Source organism: Brachyhypopomus gauderio, chromosome 6 (assembly GCF_052324685.1).
Source record: "Brachyhypopomus gauderio isolate BG-103 chromosome 6, BGAUD_0.2, whole genome shotgun sequence".
NCBI lineage: Eukaryota > Metazoa > Chordata > Actinopteri > Gymnotiformes > Hypopomidae > Brachyhypopomus > Brachyhypopomus gauderio.
Window position 1 is genome coordinate 301,843 of NC_135216.1, and position 20,239 is coordinate 322,081.

The window sequence follows — 20,239 nt, forward strand, 5'->3', positions numbered from 1 at the left end:
CGGTCAGTCCGTCAGCCGCGACGCACCAGGCGCGTACGCAAGCCCCGGCGCTCCTGGCACGTCAGCCCGCCGCGCTGCCCCTGGCACGTCAGCCCGCCGCGCTGCCCCTGGCACGTCAGCCCGCCGCGCTGCCCCTGGCACGTCAGCCCGCCGCGCTGCCCCTGGCACGTCAGCCCGCCGCGCTGCCCCTGGCACGTCCGCCCGCCGCGCTGCACCTGGCGGAGAGTCCGCAGCAAAAGCAGGAGGAACACCGCCTACCGCAGCGCCTGCAGCACCCGCAGCTCCGGACCCCTCTCTCCTGCTCGCTCTCCTCCTGGCGCGAAGCCTAGCGCCCATGTCGTGTGTGTGTGTTCCCGTGTTTGTCAGTCTTCCCCTTTGGGTACCAAACCCGTTTTTCCCTCTTGTGCCACTGTGTGTGAGCGTGCCTGTTTGTGTATTCGTGAACGTTCCGTTTAATGTGTCTTCCGTCTTTTCCCCCGTCTTCCCAGGGAGGGTGTTCTAGGCGGTCCGTGGCGGACGCTTCACCAAGGGCAGTCACCTCCCAGACGCAGGACGGAGCGCGTCGGATCCGCCCATCGTCGTGGGTTCGGGGCACTCGGTCCTGTTGGCACCCCGGGACGGGTAGTGCCCTTGGAGGGGGCGTCTGTCACGTTGAGGACCCCGGCCCCTCCCTTTTGGGCGTGTGTTTACGTAGTCTACGTGCATCGTCTGCGTCTGTGGATATTTCGTGGTGATGGCTATGTCATGTGATAATCCGTCTCACCTGTGAATCGTCTCGTAATCACCTGGGGTTAATGTGGTTTGTCTATTTAATGTGCGCTCGCGCAGTGTCCTGTGCTCGTCGTTGTCTATAGTCTGCACGTTGTGTGCCTGTGTTTGTTTTCTGTTCGCCAGTGCGCGATCCTTTACAAATAAAAAACGTGTCGTTTGGACCGGAGACCTGGACTCGTGTCTCGTCCTTGCTCCAGCACCCCAGCGTCACACATGTCAATTTATCTAATTATGTATTTGTGGGAAACTGAATTGTGTAAGCTCTTTTCTGCTACTTGAAGTAAAAAAAAATCTGACAAATTTTGTCATAAATGTCAGATTCAAACTCATTATTTTCTCTATCATAATTTCATAATTTCACCCACATTTAGCCATGTAGTGCTCAAAGATGCTCCTCCACACTGATGCCATCTCATATTATACTTGAACATATATAAGAGGTATTGCACTTAAAGAATTTATGAAAACTACAGCTGTAACAGGGAGTTGACAAATAAAGAGATAAACTCATGTGACTTTCAATATCAGAATTGTGATCATAATTAAAACTTATCAAAGTTATTTATTTACAACTTTTTACCATAATTATGATTGAATATCAAAAACATGACATACATGTGTTATTTAGTTTTAGCCAGGTGAAAGAAAAGGGCTTTATGCAGGGTTTTATTAAAATTTTACCTAAATTGAAGAATTCCCAGACTGCTTATAAATTTATCTCTTGGGATAATACGACGTTTTATCACAACATCGGCACTATTCTCACCTTTAATTTAAGCCATATTTTATCAAAATCGGATAAGAAATAAGGGCGCTAAGACTGTTTTTGTGACAGATGGATGCACATCCCACATAGGAACTACACTGCTTTGCTGACATGACTCAATGTATAGTAATGGCGCCGAGGGCGACGCATCGCTAGCTATAGCGGCAACAGGCGATGTCCAATCCAGTAATATAGATCCAGAGGTGGAACGAGTACTCAAAAATTGTAATTGAGTAAAAGTATCATTATTTTGCCTAAAATCTAGTCAGAGTAAATGTAAAATTACCCATCTCAAAATTTACTCCAGTAAAAGTACAAAATTACTTCATTTAAAATGTAATTTGAGTAAAAGTTACTTAGTTACTTTCAGTTATTTAATGCATGAATGAATCATGAACCAAATTCAGCACAAGTTGTTTAAATCGATTTCAAAGCGTATTTAAGTGCACATCCACACTTGCAAAAAGATCAGCTGGGCTCAGGAACATACTTCCTCACAGCACAAGGACAGTCACAACCTGTACCATAAAGTGCAAACAATTTTCAGTCCTATTGTCCAAGGGACAACACTATGATAAGAATAAAGAAATTTAAATTACAAATTATTCAAAAAACAAAATGCACACAAAATTAAGTGCCCACAAGATGCCACAAATCAAACTAAAATGCAACAGAATTCCACTACTCACAATAAAATGCCCACAGGATCCCACATCAAAAATTTAAAAATGCTCATAGCATCAACATCTCAGATTACCAGAAATCTCAACGTCTGGGGGCCCCCGAGCCCCACAACTTACAAGGGGAATATTAGCTGAAGGCTTGATTAAATAGGTGAGTCTTAAATCTAGATTTAAAGATTGGAACTGTGTCAGAATCTCAATCAATCAATCAATCAAAATGTATTTGTATAGCACTTTTCACAACATATGTTGTCACAAAAAGCAATATATAAATAAATTTGACTTTGAACTATAGCCAGTGATGACTCCACATTGAAACTTCCTGACTGAGGGCATCTAGACATTTGCATCCTCTAGACATCCTGGGGTGACATGGATGCTGTCTGACAGGTCTCCTCATGATTGCTAATATGATGGCCATCAGCAGGATGAATACGGACAATGTAGGGGACAGACTGCCCAAATCACAGCAAGTGCCTCAAAAGCCACTGGACAGCACCCAACTCTTCAGTAAATCTAACTGCTCTAACCACTTAATTCTCAAATCATGTTCCTGGAGATCCAAAGATCCAAATGAGTAGGAATTCAGAAATGAGGATAACGCACAAGTGTCTGAATTACATGTCTGGCAAAGCAAAATTAGAGGAGACAGACAAAAACCTTTTGATATGTATATGGGACACTGTAGTGTGCTTGTGTTTATTTATCAATCACCTTGAACAAACCAGCCAAGATCAGTCTGGACCATATGACTAAAGCCTTAATATTACCAAAACAGCCAGACAGTATCATTTACACGATCAAATCTTAGTACATTGGCCAAAACTGTTAGTTGGACACATTTCTGTTCATGAACATGATTGAGGTCTACTAAAGAAATCTGACTATTCCTTAAAAAAAGCTCACTTTAAGCAAATTAAATACACTTCAATTTCTTTATATATATGCATAAAATAAGGCTTTTACAATGTTAAGTGACAGTAAAAATCATGGTCTTTATTAAAAAAACAAACAAACAAAAAAAACACAGTAACAGTGATTATATATGCATTTTGGGTTTTTTCCAGTTAAAAATATGTATACACCCATCATAGATTCATTTATTACTTTTAAGTGTTACTTTGCTCCCAGTTGATGTGTCTGCACTACTGTAAAAACTACTGTCAGCTGTAAAAACATCTTTCTCTACCTGGATTTCTTAACTATTGCTTTATTAATAGGAGGTAAATGTAATCCAAATTGTTCTTAATGAAGAACAATTTGGATTACATTTAAGAACAATGTAATCTTTTAAGAACAATAATCTTAATTGTTCTTAATTTTCTCCAAAGCTGGTTGATTAAAAGCCCCTAACAGTGCATTGTTTCACACACAGTGGTTCAGATAAGCTATGGCTGTTCTTTTTCAGGAAACACCAATAAGAAATCATGCCCACACGTGAAATATGCATAATTAGGCAACTGCACACACAAAATGTCTTTACAGAATTGCAGAGTATACAATTCCCCCCCCATATATGGCCTAATGTGGTTTTGGTTCCAAAAGCCCGTGTGAACAAGCATGAAAAAGTGGATGTAAAAGAGAAAGATAAGAAATGGCTTCAAAGAAGAAAGCTGAACACAGCAGAAACTATATAAAACACTACCACTAGAGAAATTCACTGGAGAATGCTCAGTCACCTTGTTCAAAGGGCTTTTGTGTTAAGGAAGGTGCATGAAAAACTTTGACAGGACAAAAGCAAGACATTCTGAAAGGCTCTAATAAAACATTGACTGAAGGAGAATTGGCACATGAGAAAAGCTTTGACAGAAGCTCTTTCCAAAAAACACAATACATTTGTTTGATACTCCAGAAGCATCCAAGAGGCTGGGGCTGAAATCACAAGGCAGGCAGACAGACACAGACAAACTGCTTAAAGCTTCGCTCAAAGTTCCAAGAGATGGATGACTGAGCTCAGCCTCAACAGAAAGTGGTATGGAAGAAGAGTGCACAGAGGCGGAGTATGCTATGGAGTAAATTAAGACTGGACCAAATGTCAGAGATGAGATGATTGTGTTGGAATGAGAAACATGGAAGCTTCTTGGTCTAAGATCTTCAGAAGCTGTTGAGCTCGCTCAGGGTCTGGTCCAAGGTGGCGTGGATCTTCACATTCTCCTCTTTGGCGTTTTTCAGTTTTTCTGCAAAACATGGAAAACTGTGAAACTCATTTCTTAAATTAAAGGAAACTTGATGTAAAACTAGTTAGAAGGATTTATTTAATCATTGTAAGACATTCAACTTAAACTTGATGCACTATAAAAAACAAACATGTTTCAATAGTGCTGTAGTTAAATATTATATTTAATTTAAATAAAGCGACTTGATCACATACCTAACTTTACCTACACTTGATACTTTATTGAGTACGCTGATCACACAATGTGTGATGCCTTTTGAACGTGTATAGACAATAGCTCAGCTCTAAGCATAGATCATAGCTTAGCTTATAGCATCGCATAGCTTCCCTTTACCCCATTCATCAGCAGTTTCTGAGAGAGGACCACTCACTACCAGATATCTAACCAGCAGTGATGTGAACATAGTCTTGATCTTGTAAAGTTGATTTATTCATGCAAGACTCCAGTAACACTGATGTGCATGTGTTGAGTGCTCCACCACAAAGAAATACCCAGCCAACAGCTGTCCTCTGGTAAAGAGGGCAAAATGATGATGGTGAAACATTATGCACTGTAACCGAAGTTATAGAGGTCAACTGTACTCTTACAATTTGTTCATTATAAAATGGTTTCCCCAATGCAGACAAAAAGGGACTAGCAAGTGTACTAGCACATACTGCAGTCATGGTGCAATCATCTGAAACACGATTGCTATGAGATTATTAAAAATTGGCCTTGCATTATTGTGAGCACAATGGATGGGTTGGACTACGTAAATACCAAGTCGTAAAACACTCAACTGAATCACTCAACTGGAATGACCACACGCTCACATCAATTTGGGATTTGCTCAAGAGCTCATCTGCATACTGTATTTCAACCTTTTTTGATTGCATTTTTGCAAAGGGAAACTCCATCTGCTGGAGACAAACCAGGCACACGCTGTGAAGTCTGCAGTCTTTCGTTCAAGGTTTTTTGGCCTCACCATCATTAATACTGGTCACAGCTCTACCTCATGTGCTTTTGTTACTACATAACTGAAAACCCACTAATTTTTTAAAAATTATTATTACTTTTTACATTTGCCAACTTATATTTTTCAAAACAGTAACTATTGCAAAAATGATTCAAACAGAACACCAGCTGACCTCAACACTCATTTGTGCTGATGGACATTTCACATTAAACCTCAGTGTCTCCATTTAGTAGGAGGAAATATTTGATCAAAGCAGGTAGGAAACCTGAATATGGTGCCAAGAATCAAGGTCTTCTAGGTGGTCCATTACCTGCATAAGTAATATGCAAGCACAACTGTATAGAAACTATTTCCGTAATTTACTTCTCTCTCTCATTTTAACTACTTTGGGTAAAATCTATTTGTCTGACCTTTTCCCCACTAAACAAGTAAACGGTCAAAAAAAAAAAAAAAAAAAAAAAAGCCTCAGGACTGTTAAGTCCTTTTTGTTCAACAAAAAAAAGCCATACAGGGGCTATAGTACTACAAAGATGATGTGGGCATACAAACACTGCTTCAATACCACATCCATGCCAAGAAAGAGACAAGAGAATTTCTCCACCCCTCCTTCATTTTGCATTTATAAAGAAGCACCTAAATAAAGCAAGAAAACAAAGGACAGACAACTGAACACAGAAAGAATAAGCAAGAGTTCAAGTCCATGTTAAAGTCTGATATAATTACAATACACACAGAGGAAAAGACATAGAAAAAGAAGAGACAACAAACACTTCATAAATACTGACAAAGTAAAGCAAATACTGAACAGGGATACATGAAACTGCAGAGACAGAAGGAAAAAGACAAAATGGAGGTGAGCGCGAGCGACGAAGATGGAGAGAAGATGGAGAGAAGCGAGCAGAGATTCTTGAAGTCAGAGTCAGCCAGAGTAAAGTCCAGAAACTTATCTGTGAACAAATGGAAGAGAAATGCCTCACTACAACCTGGTCAAAATGTATTTATGGCCAAAATGAGGGATACAGTTAAAAACAAACATTCAAGCAAAAACAGGTTAGGCGTGTCAATCCCACAACACAGCAACCTTAGATGTCCGAGAGTCAGTATCAGCATCTTAGCCGGGCATAAGAAAACGCTTTTCACAATCATTCTCTCTTGTTTTCCAAGTCTCTTGTTTGACCACCATGCAGTTCTTGCTTCAGTCAAAACAGCGTATTTGCTGCTCACACACATGCACATGGCATCTAAATCACACAACCATACACTTGCAGTGTGAACTCTTAACAATTGGAGCCAAGTCCAGACTACTGATTAAAGTGTAGTCTGGTCAGTCCAAATGATACACGGGCACAAGACACACAAGGCTCACACAATAACTAAGCGATGAGGTGCATGTTCAGGCATGTGCATGCACACACGCATCCAGTAATTACATAGAGGTCATGTCGTTGAGGGCGTGATCCAGCTCTTCACTAATGGCTTTGTACTTGAGTTTCTGAGCATAGAGCTCATCTGTTCACAGAACAAACAAAAGTAGGAATGATAAAGTATGGACAAGAATAAAAGAACAAAGAATTAAGGACAAAATATTAGGAGGTCATCTAGGAGAGGAACCCAAAGGACATCAAACAAACAGGGAGCACTTGATTCAGAGGAGCAAGTAAAGACCAGGAGGATAACAGTGCAGTCCCACAGATCACAGAGCTGAAGATCAGGGGGAGTGGCGAGGCTGTACCTTCCAAGTCATCAATGGTCTTCTCCAGCTTGGCCACAGACCTCTCAGCAAACTCAGCACGGGTCTCAGCCTGTGAGAGACGGAGACAGCAAAGCCCCTGCTGGATCACCGGCAGCATGGACAAGCAAGAACATCGGACAGCACAGAGACCCAGCCTGTCAGATGTCATCAGAAAGGGGCAGTGAACCATATCTACGCTCACCTCTTTCAGCTTGTCAGTCAGGATCTTGATCTCCTCCTCATATTTGTCCTCTTTCTGGGAGTACTGCAGGAAAGCAGCAGAGGAGAAGATGAGGACAAATTTAAATTCACTTCCTAGCACACGTCAGTCAATTGTTCATTTAATCATTAATAAAAAAATAAAAATAAAAAAAAACCAGATGTGGTGTTCTCCCCAGTCCCCCCCCCCACCCCACCCCACATGTGCTGGTGCTGTTCCAGACTTTGGACGCCAGGCTCGAGAAAACTGTCAGCTGTATTGCCAGGACACTAAACAGATCCGGACTTGTGTGCTGGAATGCAACCACAAAAGCAACACAGCACCAGTATGAACACTGGAAAACTGTCATATTTATACATGGAACGTCAAGGAACAGCAGGATTCGCTTTCATTACTTTCAAGGAAGCTCACATATGCATGTAGCAACTGATCATGGACGTCCACGTTGCACTACTGCAAGCGGAAGGCCCGTTTTACATTTATCATTTCCAATTGTGTTCAACCCACACTAAACATACAAGTTCAGACTCATGCTTTGAGAGTGTAATCAGTCTATGCAAATGCTCTTGCACAAGATAAAGACTTGAAGCCATAAAAGGACTCCCATTCTTTAAGCACACAAATGAGTTAAACCAACCGATACGTTTACATCAAAATCTCACAGCAAGGTTGTTGTATCTGTACATCACAATGAGGAGGACCAAAAAACAAAAACAAAACAAGAAACCACACCACACTTCTGCTTCTTACGCACAAACGGAGTAAATGGAACCTGTAAGTACAGAGATCAGAAAGAGATCTAAACCTATTGAATAGCATCTTTAATGCAAATGTCCTTTTAAGGATTTATATAAGGGTTTTGTTGGTAAGCAGCATTTGAGTTTAAAGATGCATGCCAACCTGTTCTTGCATCCAAAACCATCCTAGCTCATATGGCTTGATGTTTCACCATTGCTCTCTATGTAACAAATGTGTGGCTTCCATCATATTTATGTGATGATGTATTAACTAGAGTGACTCTGCTTGGCTCCATCGGCCTTAGCACTGTAGGATACTTTCACTTCACTGGTTTTCAGTATATATGTCCTCTGCTCAAGTCCAACATCAGCCTACCAGCCAAATCTGCTAATAACCAAGATGGTTAAGAACACAGAATACAGGAGTGAAACAGGAGAATAAGGCCTGTGGTACTGTCTTTACTACGATGCTGTGATGGGTCAGAAGATCACAGCACACTCAGAGCCCCCTACCTTCTCGGCCTGCGCCTCCAGGCTCTTTAGATTGTTGGTGACATTTTTCAGCTCTTCCTCCAGCTCAGCGCATTTGCTGTAGGTGGGGCAGCCGTTTTGGTTTCAGAAAAAGCAGCAGCAAAAGAGAAAACAGGGGCCACAGGGAGGGGATGTGGGAGGGGCCACAGGGAGGGGGTGTGGGAGGGGCCACAGGGAGGGGGTGTGGGGTGGAGTGAGAGCAGAGACATGAAACACAAAAGCAGCAGGAAAGAGCAAAGCCCAGAGGAAGATGAAGGAACTGCAGGTGACTGGTCTGCGTAAAGGGCAATGAAGTGGAGTGAAGTTGTGCACACTGAAATTCATATGTGTATGCCAAAATCTAAGAGTTGTTGCAATAGATCTTAACTATGATAAAGATTACGTAACACTCCAGGTGGCCGGTACAAAGCGCAAAAATACATGGCATAGTGTCAACAGGCTAAAAGCAGCAGTTGCACCAAATCCATGACCATGCTGTTGAAAGTAGACCATTGTGTTCTGAACTGCATGCTAAACAGACAGCAGATAGTGACATGCAGGTGTCAATGGGGGGATATTAGTGGAGAGCTTGAAAGAGGAAAAGAAAGACCAACAAAGCTGCATATAACAGAAGAAGCAAAGACTGAGAACAGCCCTTTCTAGAGGAAAAAACTTGACGACATCTTGCTAAAGGGCTTTACTGACCCCATCCCCACACCAAACATCTTCTTGCTAAAGGGCTTTACTGACCCCATCCCCACACCAAACATCTTCTTGCTAAAGGGCTTTACTGACCCCATCCCCACACCAAACATCTTCTTGCTAAAGGGCTTTACTGACCCGATCCCCACACCAAACATCATCTTGCTAAAGGGCTTTACTGACCCGATCCCCACACCAAACATCTTCTTGCTAAAGGGCTTTACTGACCCCATCCCCACACCAAACATCTTCTTGCTAAAGGGCTTTACTGACCCCATCCCCACACCAAACATCTTCTTGCTAAAGGGCTTTACTGACCCCATCCCCACACCAAACATCTTCTTGCTAAAGGGCTTTACTGACCCCATCCCCACACCAAACATCTTCTTGCTAAAGGGCTTTACTGACCCCATCCCCACACCAAACATCTTCTTGCTAAAGGGCTTTACTGACCCCATCCCCACACCAAACATCATCTTGCTAAAGGGCTTTACTGACCCCATCCCCACACCAAACATCATCTTGCTAAAGGGCTTTACTGACCCCATCCCCACACCAAACATCTTCTTGCTAAAGGGCTTTACTGACCCCATCCCCACACCAAACATCTTCTTGCTAAAGGGCTTTACTGACCCCATCCCCACACCAAACATCTTCTTGCTAAAGGGCTTTACTGACCCCATCCCCACACCAAACATCTTCTTGCTAAAGGGCTTTACTGACCCCATCCCCACACCAAACATCATCTTGCTAAAGGGCTTTACTGACCCCATCCCCACACCAAACATCATCTTGCTAAAGGGCTTTACTGACCCCATCCCCACACCAAACATGTATACATTCTACTTTCTCAAATCAGATTTGCAGTAAAACAATCAGGTTTCACTTCAAGACATGTACACCAAGAAGCCACACAACACTTGCCTCCAAAAGCCACAAAATTTGCAGACAGCAAAGGGCACCGACAAACGTTACATACACGAACACATGCATTTAGCATGTTGTATTCATACCTTGTCCTCAGAAGCTTGCAGTGTCTTCGTTGCTTGATCCAGAACTCTCAGCTCATCCTCCAACTGCTTCTTAGTACTGTTAGTTCAGATGGTCACACCAAAGGTCAGACATGCACAAACACAGGGATGAGGGGGGGAAAGGTTGGACAAACACACGCTAGCGGAATTTTGGTTATCACAGCATTGATTTTGACATGCACATGCACGCGTGTTTCCTCACGCCAATCTAATACCTATAAGGATTTATGACCAGGGGCATATGGCCATACAATAACATCAGACCTTTTACTAATGAAAATGGATGTTGTGTGGTGATTGTGTGCATTTTGATTTGTTATAGATACAGTGGCGGGGCTGTGTGTGTGTGTGTGTGTGTGTGTGTGTGTGTGTGTGTGTGTGAAGATGTTTGGACTCACGCCTCAGCAAGCTCCGCCCTCTCTTCAGTGCGCTCCAGCTCTCCCTCCACAATCACCAGCTTACGAGCAACCTGTACACACACACTAACGTTAAGCTCAACCACATGTTGAATTGCTCCATATCTTCCAGCTGGTTTACAGATGTTGGCCCCTCCTACATGTGAGTATAGGCACATCTGTGGTCTTCCCACCGTGTTACTACATATGACCTCCACCCAGTGCTGTGCAAACACATACAAGACAATCCTGCATGTACGGTTTCTGATTTCAAGCTCACTTTATACATGCACAAACCCGCCTGGGCGTCCGAGCTGCTCACCTCCTCATACTTGCGATCGGCCTCCTCTGCAATATGCTTGGCTTCCTTCAGCTGGATCTCCTGCAACTCCATCTTCTCCTCATCCTTCAGAGCCCTGTTCTCAATCACCTTCATCCCTCTATCAAAAAGACAGACAAACCATCTCCCTACATGCTCTATCCAAAGCACTGCGTGAATGTTCTGGTTCGTACAGCATCATACCTCTCGCTCTCATCCGCCGCTTTCTCCGCCTCCTCCAGCTTCTGCAGGGCGGTGGCGAGCCTCTCCTGAGCTCTGTCCAGCTCCTCCTCAACCAGCTGGATACGCCTGTTCAGAGAGGCCACCTCCGCCTCAGCCTACCATACCCCAAACACACACAAACGAAACGTTTACACACTCTGGTAATGTGAGAAAAGGCAGAGAGGGAGAACTAGAGCCAGAACAATCTTGACAAGTCAAGACAAATATAGTCAAAGAACTGTGAGCGGTGAATGGACAGGGAGAGCTTGGCACACAGCAGTGGACACGTTGGCTACACTGACAGTTTGTGCCCCAGCCATACTGATTACCATCTATGCTCATACTAGGTGTTGTACGAAAACTATAAAAGGAGAAAAAAAAAATCTTTTTGATATGGGTAAACCATAAAGTGACAGTAATGGGCAAGAGTTAATTATCCCCCCCCCCTCCTCTTAAACTTAACAATAGGAGTTGTTACAGATGTAACAGATGTATCAGCAGTGTTGGCACGCTGCAGTGCGGCATGCTAGATGAACCAGCTTCCGGATATTACGACATCACCTACAACCCGAGGAGTTTCGCTCCTAATAAGGACCGAGGAATCTGGAGTCTCAGTTCATCTCCAGTGCTGTACAAAACATGTCTGAACAGCTACACGCCATTTCCATTGGACAAAAGTACTTGGATATGTATGCCAGTCTTGTGAAGTATAGACATTTAAATACGTAGAAATACAAAGCATGTGAAGTGGCCAAAGTAAGCGCAAGAAGACGAATAATGTCAAATTTGACGGTACACCTGTGGCCTACTATACCGGCTACTACTATATACTACTATACCGGCTACTATATACTACTATACCGGCTCCACCAGTCAGTCAACGTGGGAACACGAGGCCGCTTTTAACAAGTTGCCCGTTAACATCATTTGGCGGCTAGGCTTTAAAAAGTTATGATAAAATATACATAAATACATGGAAGAAATCATTGCAGAAAATATGAAATGTGTCCCATTTAGCTTATGCATAAACCAAAGAGAACATGATGTAGAACTTGCAATAAACTAAGAAAATGTTACTCATAACAGGAGGTTGCGGGCTAAATCAGATACAACGAAACATTAGCTCGTATCTTCCACTGGTTATTCTGGTTCCGCTATTTGTAAGTCATCATAAATTTTAAAACGTCCACTTATTTAACAAATCAACTTTGCGACAACAAACGAGGAAGTCACGTTAGGATGCTGACTTCTCTTTGCTGGAAGGGCGTCAATAGAGGGTGTGAAATAAAATGAAAGTTGGACAGGCTCGTAGCACCGTAGGTGCAGGTTCATCTGAGTAAAGTTGAAGTAAAGTTTACTTCACACCGTCGACGTCTTTGAAACATTTACCTGTTCCCTAGACCGCTTCTCCTCCTCGACCTGCCGCTGCAGGACCTCGGCTCTTTCTTCTGCTTCATCCGCTTGTTGCTGTAAAACTTTGATTCTTCGTTTCACTGCGTCGATGCTATTTGCCATTTTTACGTGTTTTTTTTAATAATGTGGTTAATCGGTATCCTCTTAAAGCCTGAAGCAGCGGAGTGGACACACAGCGGCGACACCAGCACCAACGCCCCGCCAACAAGTCAAACGCAGAAGCAGCGACGTGAGAATGAGATGCTGTCGTGTAGCTCCCAAACCTCCCAAAATCAGCCCGTCCTTCAGATTTAACACTCACTTCTAAACCCAAAGGTGCTAAATAATACAGTGCTTAATTATTTGACAGTTCGTAGTCCAGTCTTATCCGGGAAGCTTCGACAGATGACTTTTTTTCCTTCTCAGTAAGAGGACGTGGCAAGTTATCCTAATCCACTGGCTTCCGCTATAGAGTTGTTCTGGTTCCTTGGACTGCCCACCGCTGCTCTCTAACTTCAACTTTAAAGAAATAAACGTTTAAAGTTCGCTGCGGTACCGTCTCGTCTCCCCTCAATCTCTCTTCTTGTAGTTTTGCTTGGTTGCCACAACTCTTCCTTTTTCAGTTCCACTTCCGGCTTACTCCACCCAGTCTCCGACGGTTTGGAGGAACAATTGTGTGGAATGCTGTTCCTTGTTCAGAGGCGATATTCTCTCGCTCCTCTGGGATAGGCACGATATACTCCCACTCTGATCTCCGGTCAGTATTTCGCGTGACGAGCGACGTCCTCGGGAAAGCGCCCCTGTATTACACGTGTCCAGGTAAATGGCGTATAGTGAATAAATCATATTGGCATTCCAGGCCGCTCCTTACCTTAGGTGCGGCCAGGCAAGTTTTCGCGTTGCGCTAGTTGGGCAAGAGGTTTTAAATCCTCACTTCCGAATGACATTTGCCTTTTTTTCTCGACTTTTTTGTACACTATCTTAGCATTGCTTTGGGTTTTAGTGTGTTTTGTACCAACGCGACCCCAAATAGACTCTTTGCAATGATATATAGCCTAACTTTGGCATAGCTACCTTATCATGTCTGACATAGTATATAATAAAACATTGCATTATGTGTGTTGCCTCCATGTTTCTCTCTTAAAAACCCAATGGGATACTGACACAGCTATGATGAAGTCAGTTTTGCAGTCATTTTGAAGACCACTTGCTATTAGATGTGTTATCTTGTCACCTACTCACTGGATATTGTTTATGGATTCAGACAGATTGCTTCTTTTCTCTTTTTTTAGAATGTCTTTATTGTGTCAACCTTTTTATTTGTCTCCAAATCCAAGTGTGTAGGTTGTGATCTAGCCCAAAACGTGATTTATAGGTGATGGATAGACAGCACTTGTACCACATGAACCATCACCCATAATATAAAATTATGAAATGTCACTCCCTTGGGAAAGAGTGAACTGATTAAGAAAATTTGCTTTAGAAATGTTATATTTCTTAAACTTGTAAATTTTATAACTTTTATTATTCTGCACATGTGTAACTCATCTTTCACTATATAGTGTATATCAATTTGTAATATGTTCAACACTTGCAACATCTTGACATGGTGATGGAAGTGACCTTTTATTACTGTAGTAATAAAAGTAGCCAATGGTTCATGTGTTACAAGCACTTAGAGCTGAAACATTCATGTCTTGTCCTAAGTTGAATAAAGCCTTGAATAATATACGGGTGCAGTGCTATCTCTGATAAGTTTTTTTTTTTCCACACAGATCTGACACATCATACATATTTTCATGAGTATAGCCTATTTAGATTTTGTTTAATTTTAGAAATAGCTAGATTTAGCTAAAGGTAATGAATTATTAGTGAGATCTTCTTTACATCTCCCTCAGATGCATAACTGCTTTGCCAGATCTGTTGAGGCCTGGATTACACTGGAAATATGCAGGTTGGCCATTACTATACATGCAGAAGGATCAAACATGATAGGAGCTCTGTCTCACTGATACGCCTGACGTTTATCTATAGCAATCAAGACACACACAAAAATCTACTGAAAACTACAGGCTGAATCTTGAAAACAAGTTCAAGCTTGAAAGCATGCTGGATTCCCTGTGTGCGTGGAACACAATGATCAACCACAGTGCAGTATCGTACCCTGACTTCATACTAGTTCATAAGCAGTGATATTGGCTTTACCTTACTATCAGTAGTGAAAAAAGTCAAATTTAGCATATGGATTTTTCTTGAAATCTACACTATCCAGATGTAATGAGTGAAGAGAAAGTGTGTTGTTTCATAGATGAAGTGTAAGGATGAGGGGCTATCAGACTGAACCTGGGGTCAATTTGACAATGGTTCAGAGGAGCGTTGTAAGAGGTAGCTGTAGTTATCATATCCTGTTGGTCCCTTCCTGCTGCACCTTCATCATGGTGCAAAACATTCCCGTTAGGCCATACCCATTCAGTGTGTACTACTATAACCTCACCCACAGGTGGTGCCAGAGACTCAGAACCAGAGTTTATGAGCAGGTTAGATTTGGCCAAATGTCAATTGAATTGATGCTAATGTCAGAAACTCGTCTCAGTGTCTCATCAGTGCCAGTCAAATGTGAGACAAGTTCAATGTCTTTGTAGCTTTCTGTGGGCAGCTCTAATCTGAAGATAGTGTCACATTGCTAACATTTAACATTCCTCATCCTAAAGTTCTTACCTGCAGTCAGAAGGAAACCATGAACATTCGCTACTTCTTTAACTACAAAATTGGTCTGTATGGAGCGTATATGAGTAGTAGAAACCAGCTCCTAGTACTGACACGAAAGAATCCTGTGTATTCTATGTGCTGTGCTATCACGTTTTCCACACAAATATATCACTCATATGAACTCTCATGAGTGTATCTAAGACATTTCAACCATCTAATTCCACAGACTGCAATACCACTAGTAATTCTAAAATGCACAGCTAGCTCTGTTTACTACAGTGTTGCATTAGGCTTATATAAAAGACAATAAAACATAAATAAGCTTATTTCCAAGTTGCAAATACTGGTAATCAAAGGGGAACCTGTTATGTACCAGTGCAGATTCAGATTAGCAGTGTTTCTTGACAAGAAACCTGAATACAGGTTGGTCTGACATGAAAGGATTGGCTTGTCTTTATGTTTGTGTGTATCACAGGACGCAATCGCAGTTAGAGGCATTTGGAAACTGGTAGCTTAGTAAATTATGCTACTAATCACCTGTCATTTTATAAGAAGTGTTACAAGAGATGAGGTGAATAGCATGATCTTGACATTTAAGATGCAATCCACAACTACCACATGCTAAAACTGGGAAATGTTATCCAAATTCAGTTGTTATTATTATAATTTAGTTAAGGAGTCCTTGGTTCTGTTATTGATGCAGACGTATGATACACCTGAGGTTAAGGTGTGCACAGACGACATTGTCCCGCCCCTTTTGCATTCTCACCATAACTGAGCCCAACATTTCAGTGGTCATGCAGGGCCAGTTACTCCAGGTAATAAATAAGGTACAGCTTATATATTATTTGAAATACAGTAACTGCTGAATGTCTTTTTGTCAGGTGCATAATGAGTAAGGGAAGGAACGAGGCTGAGCTCTTAGCACACACCTGCGTGGCGTATCTCTAGGTTTTCTAGTGGCTGATGATGAGGTTCGTGATAGCCTGGTTGTGGAGTTTTCTGTGAAGGTTTTAAATAGAATTTGACGTGACAGCTGTAACACTCTCAATCCCTATTGGGAACAGAGCTTATGGCCCAGCTGACTGACCCAGAGTCGCCAGATTGTTGAAGGCCATAAATTCTCCTCAAATGACACTGCACAGTGTGTCTGCCCTGTTGCATTGATGTGAATGGACACAATAGGCTCTCCTACCAGCCCATGCACATTCCTGCCACAGGGGGGACACAGCAGGGGTCCATGACACACCTCGACCGTACACACACACACACACACACACACACACACACACACACACACACACACACACACACACACACAGCAGGGGTCCAAGACACACCTCGACCGTACACACACACACACACACACACACACACACACACACACACACACACACACACACACACACACACACACAGCAGGGGTCCAAGACACACCTCGACCGTACACACCATTGCATTTATGAAAAAGAGAGAGCGCAACAGAATAATTAGGGGATTCACTACAAACTGCACACACACACACACACACACACACACACACACACACACACACACACACACACACACACACACACACACACACACACAGATTTGTGTTCAAGCTAAAAAAACAATGCACATTTGGCCCATGCATAACTTAAAGTCCACACATTATGACAACAGGTGTGCCTACTATATCAAGAACCTTGAAGCATCCGCTAATCATAGACAATGGTGATGGGGCAGAGATGGGCAAAGGAAGATAGAATGAAAGACGGAGATGCTGGGTTTGTCTCATGACTACAGATTAAGGGTGACTGTAAAACATAACACAGTACCATCTATCATCTCGTCTCAGTTAAGTTCATGTGAGCCCAGAACTGGTAAACTCTTTCAAGATCTCAGGTTAACACTGTGAGTGTGCTGTGCACTTAACTTTTTCTGAGTCTGAAAGGTGAATGCTGGGTCCTTTATCATCTTTTTATTTTGACAAATCTGTGCAATTCTTGTCAAGACAAAGGAATAATATTTTGTTAGATAAGTGGTACTGAATTTGAACAGAATGCTGAATTCTTATCAATAAACTGAGAGGCACTGGTTCATCTACTCAGATGCAGAAGATTCAATCATTCATTCAGTCATTTCTCCTTCACTCAACTCATTGTTTAAGATGCTGTCCTTCAGCTCTGAGTATCATGGAGCCCAGTGATTAGCTCACTAAAGTACAGCTAGTACTGTATGTATTAAGGCTTAAAAAAGATCCTTTCAGTCATGCTGATTTATAATCCTGGAGCTAAAACAACAGTGGCCTTGTGGTGATAACCTCCCCTGTAGCACACCCACACACAGCAATGGTGCGAAATAGGATCCCGTGTCACCTCTGTGGCACTTGAGGCTAGCAAATGGAAAAGAAGGAGGCACGGAGTTGGGGGTAGGGGGTTGCAGTGGGGGGGGTCAGAGCCAGAGTACAAAGGCATAGAGACAGAGGGTATGATGGGGGTGGGGGGAATTTAGTTGACATCATGGCCAAAAGAGGGAGGAGAGACAGAGGCAGCTGTGGAACACGTCGCGGGATGAAATAAGAGCGATGGTGGGGTGGGTGTGGCATCGAGACACTGTGGAATGCCTGACAGGACGTCCGTGTTTGTGCATCTGTGGCCACTCACATCGGCAGCCTTCTTCTCCGCTATCTCCAGCTTCTCCTGGGCATCCTTCAGGGCCTCCGAGTACTTATCCAGCTCGTCCTCTGTACCCTTTAGCTTCTTCTGCATCTGAATCAGCTCGTCTTCATGCTGTATGAGGGGGAGTGTGTGTGTATGTGAAAGAGAGAGAAATAGAGAGAGAGAGAGAGAGAGAGAGAGACAGAGAGAGAGAATAAGCATGGGGCAGTTGATTAAAAAAAGTGAAATATTGTCACTATGATGTCATGATATCCAGCACCTTCACACATAGGCTACATGTCTTTATCACTCCCTCCTTCATGTAGCCCCACCTAAGCTAGCTAATTTGAAATTTCCATTCAAATATGTAAACCTCCAACCAGCCCCCCAACCACCATTGTGGCCCTGACAGGATGCCACACAGGTATAAATATGGCCCTGGGGTCACGCCTGTCCCCGTCCTGATACTTCTGCCCTCTGACTTCAGTCTCAGGATTCTTCTCTCAATGGATCACAGCGGTCGGATCAACGGCCTTGACTTTCACGCTGTTGTCTCCAGTTACACGATGCACACTCTGTGGAGTTGGCCTGCCATCCTGTTCCGAGCTGGTGTTGTCACTGGCATTTCAGTAGCGGATTTCGGGTCCTCACAGAACATCTGTCACTCAAGATGCCTACTTGTCCCAGATAACCATGGGCCTTTATCATATTGAATTTACGCTGATGATTTGAAGGCCAAATCACACTGTGTTGTCATTATATTTTATTGATTGTGGTTGTAAACCAGAACTATATTAGTTTATGTGCTTTTATTCACTTGCAAATTTCTCAATTTAAATGGCTTAGTCTATAATTTTTCAACAACAAAAACTCTCTCTCTCTCTCTCTCTCTCTCTCTCCATCTGTCTCACCTGTTTACTCCTTTCTTCTGCTGCTTTCCTGTCCATCTCCGCCTGCTCTGCTTGGTCCAGGGCGTTCTCCTTATCCAACTTCAGCATCATCATCTTCTTCTTGACGGCTTCCATCTTGCTGTGTTACTTTACTCAGGTCAGTAGAAGAGAAAAGGTAGATGGGGGAGAGGAGTGCAGCAAGAGTGCAAAAAAGAGTGCAGTGCAAATGGAGGATGGAGACCAGTCAGGGTGGAGAGAAATGTGAAGCTCGGAGCCCTTGCAGGGTGAGAGCGAGAGGGAGAAAAAGAGAGAGGGAGTGAAGGAAGTCCAAACTCAGTAAGAGCTAGGTGGAGGGCCTTTATATCAGGAGGGCATGTTGCTCCTCCCATTTTAATAAAGCCACACCATCTGTCATTGCTCCAGTCAGTTGTCTCTACTAGTCGCACACCTAATACAGGCATAAACCAAATCAGAGTCCTGGTCAACACACACTAGTTGTGTTCTGCCTTCTTTAAATGTACTGTACTATCTAAGAGACTGCACTGCAAAATTGTTCATGCTTCGTTTCTTGTCAGACATCATCTATACTGTCAGAACTTTAACTACGGTATTCCTTGTCTCTTCTATTCTTCCCAACTCTGATTTTCTCTTATAATTATATTTTCTATTATTCAAGCTGTTCTGTTTATCCTCAACTAAAAAGGATGAGTGAGGCAATCACGTACATATGACAAATAACACAAAAGTGTTGAGGGTAATGTATGGAGTGGTTCCTGCTCTTATAATATAAAGCCTTGCTTTTGTGACAGGCACAGGTGTGTGTGTGTGTGTGTGTGTGTGTCTGTGTGTCAGATGTTTCTACTGACCTGCCTACATATTTATAGACTGTCAAATGGCTCACTTTATGGGCTTTTCCTAATGTACATCCCAGTCTTTGTCTGGCTGATTACATGTAACATGACTAGATGTTTTCACACAGTTTTTGTCTTGCAAAATGTACTACATTTGCATTTTGTATAACTGATACTAGATTTAATGCCTGATGTGTCCTTGTGGTTCTGGAACTCTGGAACTACATGTGAAATACTTCACATCACATCTAATTTTAAAATAAATATATAGTATATAAATACCTGTCTGAAAAACTATTTAATTTAGGTATGTAAGTGCTATTCATACATTTTGTCTCCTTTGGAAATGTACAGTGGAAAGGAAATACTATATAAATGCAACAACCTCCTGGCTGACGTGTCCTGTAGTCACACTGGTTATTAGGAATGATTTAAATTTGAAGTACATGTGTTATACCCTCCCAGCATCCCACAGGCTGGCTGCCACAAGTGTGTGTATATTGAAGCTCTCACTTTAATATATAATTTAATAATA

At 42.6% G+C, this 20,239-nt stretch overlaps 1 protein-coding gene across 9 annotated transcripts; it reads right to left on the reverse strand.

Annotated features, from left to right (window-relative positions):
• Positions 1 to 2,881: 2,881 nt before the first annotated feature.
• tpm3 (tropomyosin 3) lies at positions 2,882 to 19,201 on the reverse strand. 9 transcript variants are annotated; one of them, XM_077007973.1, is made up of 10 exons: positions 18,875 to 19,201; positions 17,970 to 18,095; positions 11,203 to 11,336; positions 11,002 to 11,119; positions 10,683 to 10,753; positions 8,555 to 8,630; positions 7,287 to 7,349; positions 7,085 to 7,154; positions 6,783 to 6,861; positions 2,882 to 4,397 (listed from the first exon to the last, which is right to left on the reverse strand). In XM_077007973.1, exons 1-10 carry the CDS (start codon positions 18,986 to 18,988, stop codon positions 4,256 to 4,258), a joined length of 993 nt encoding a protein of 330 aa, XP_076864088.1. In that variant the 5' UTR covers positions 18,989 to 19,201; the 3' UTR covers positions 2,882 to 4,255. The 9 variants fall into 9 exon arrangements, with proteins under 9 accessions (XP_076864088.1, XP_076864089.1, XP_076864083.1 ...); XM_077007974.1 differs by lacking the exon at positions 8,555 to 8,630 and adding an exon at positions 10,267 to 10,342; XM_077007969.1 differs by lacking the exon at positions 2,882 to 4,397 and adding an exon at positions 5,955 to 6,299 and having other exon boundaries at positions 18,875 to 19,200.
• Positions 19,202 to 20,239: the final 1,038 nt, after the last annotated feature.

Coding starts and splice junctions, on each gene's coding strand:
- tpm3 (XM_077007973.1), bottom strand. CDS start 18,988: ATGGAAGCCGTCAAGAAGAAGATGATGATGCTGAAGTTGGATAAGGAG. Junction 7,155..7,286: donor TGACTGACAAGCTGAAAGAG/GTGAGCGTAGAT, acceptor CGTCTCTCACAG/GCTGAGACCCGTGCTGAGTT. Junction 4,398..6,782: donor CTCAACGACATGACCTCTAT/GTAATTACTGGA, acceptor CATGTTTTGCAG/AAAAACTGAAAAACGCCAAA.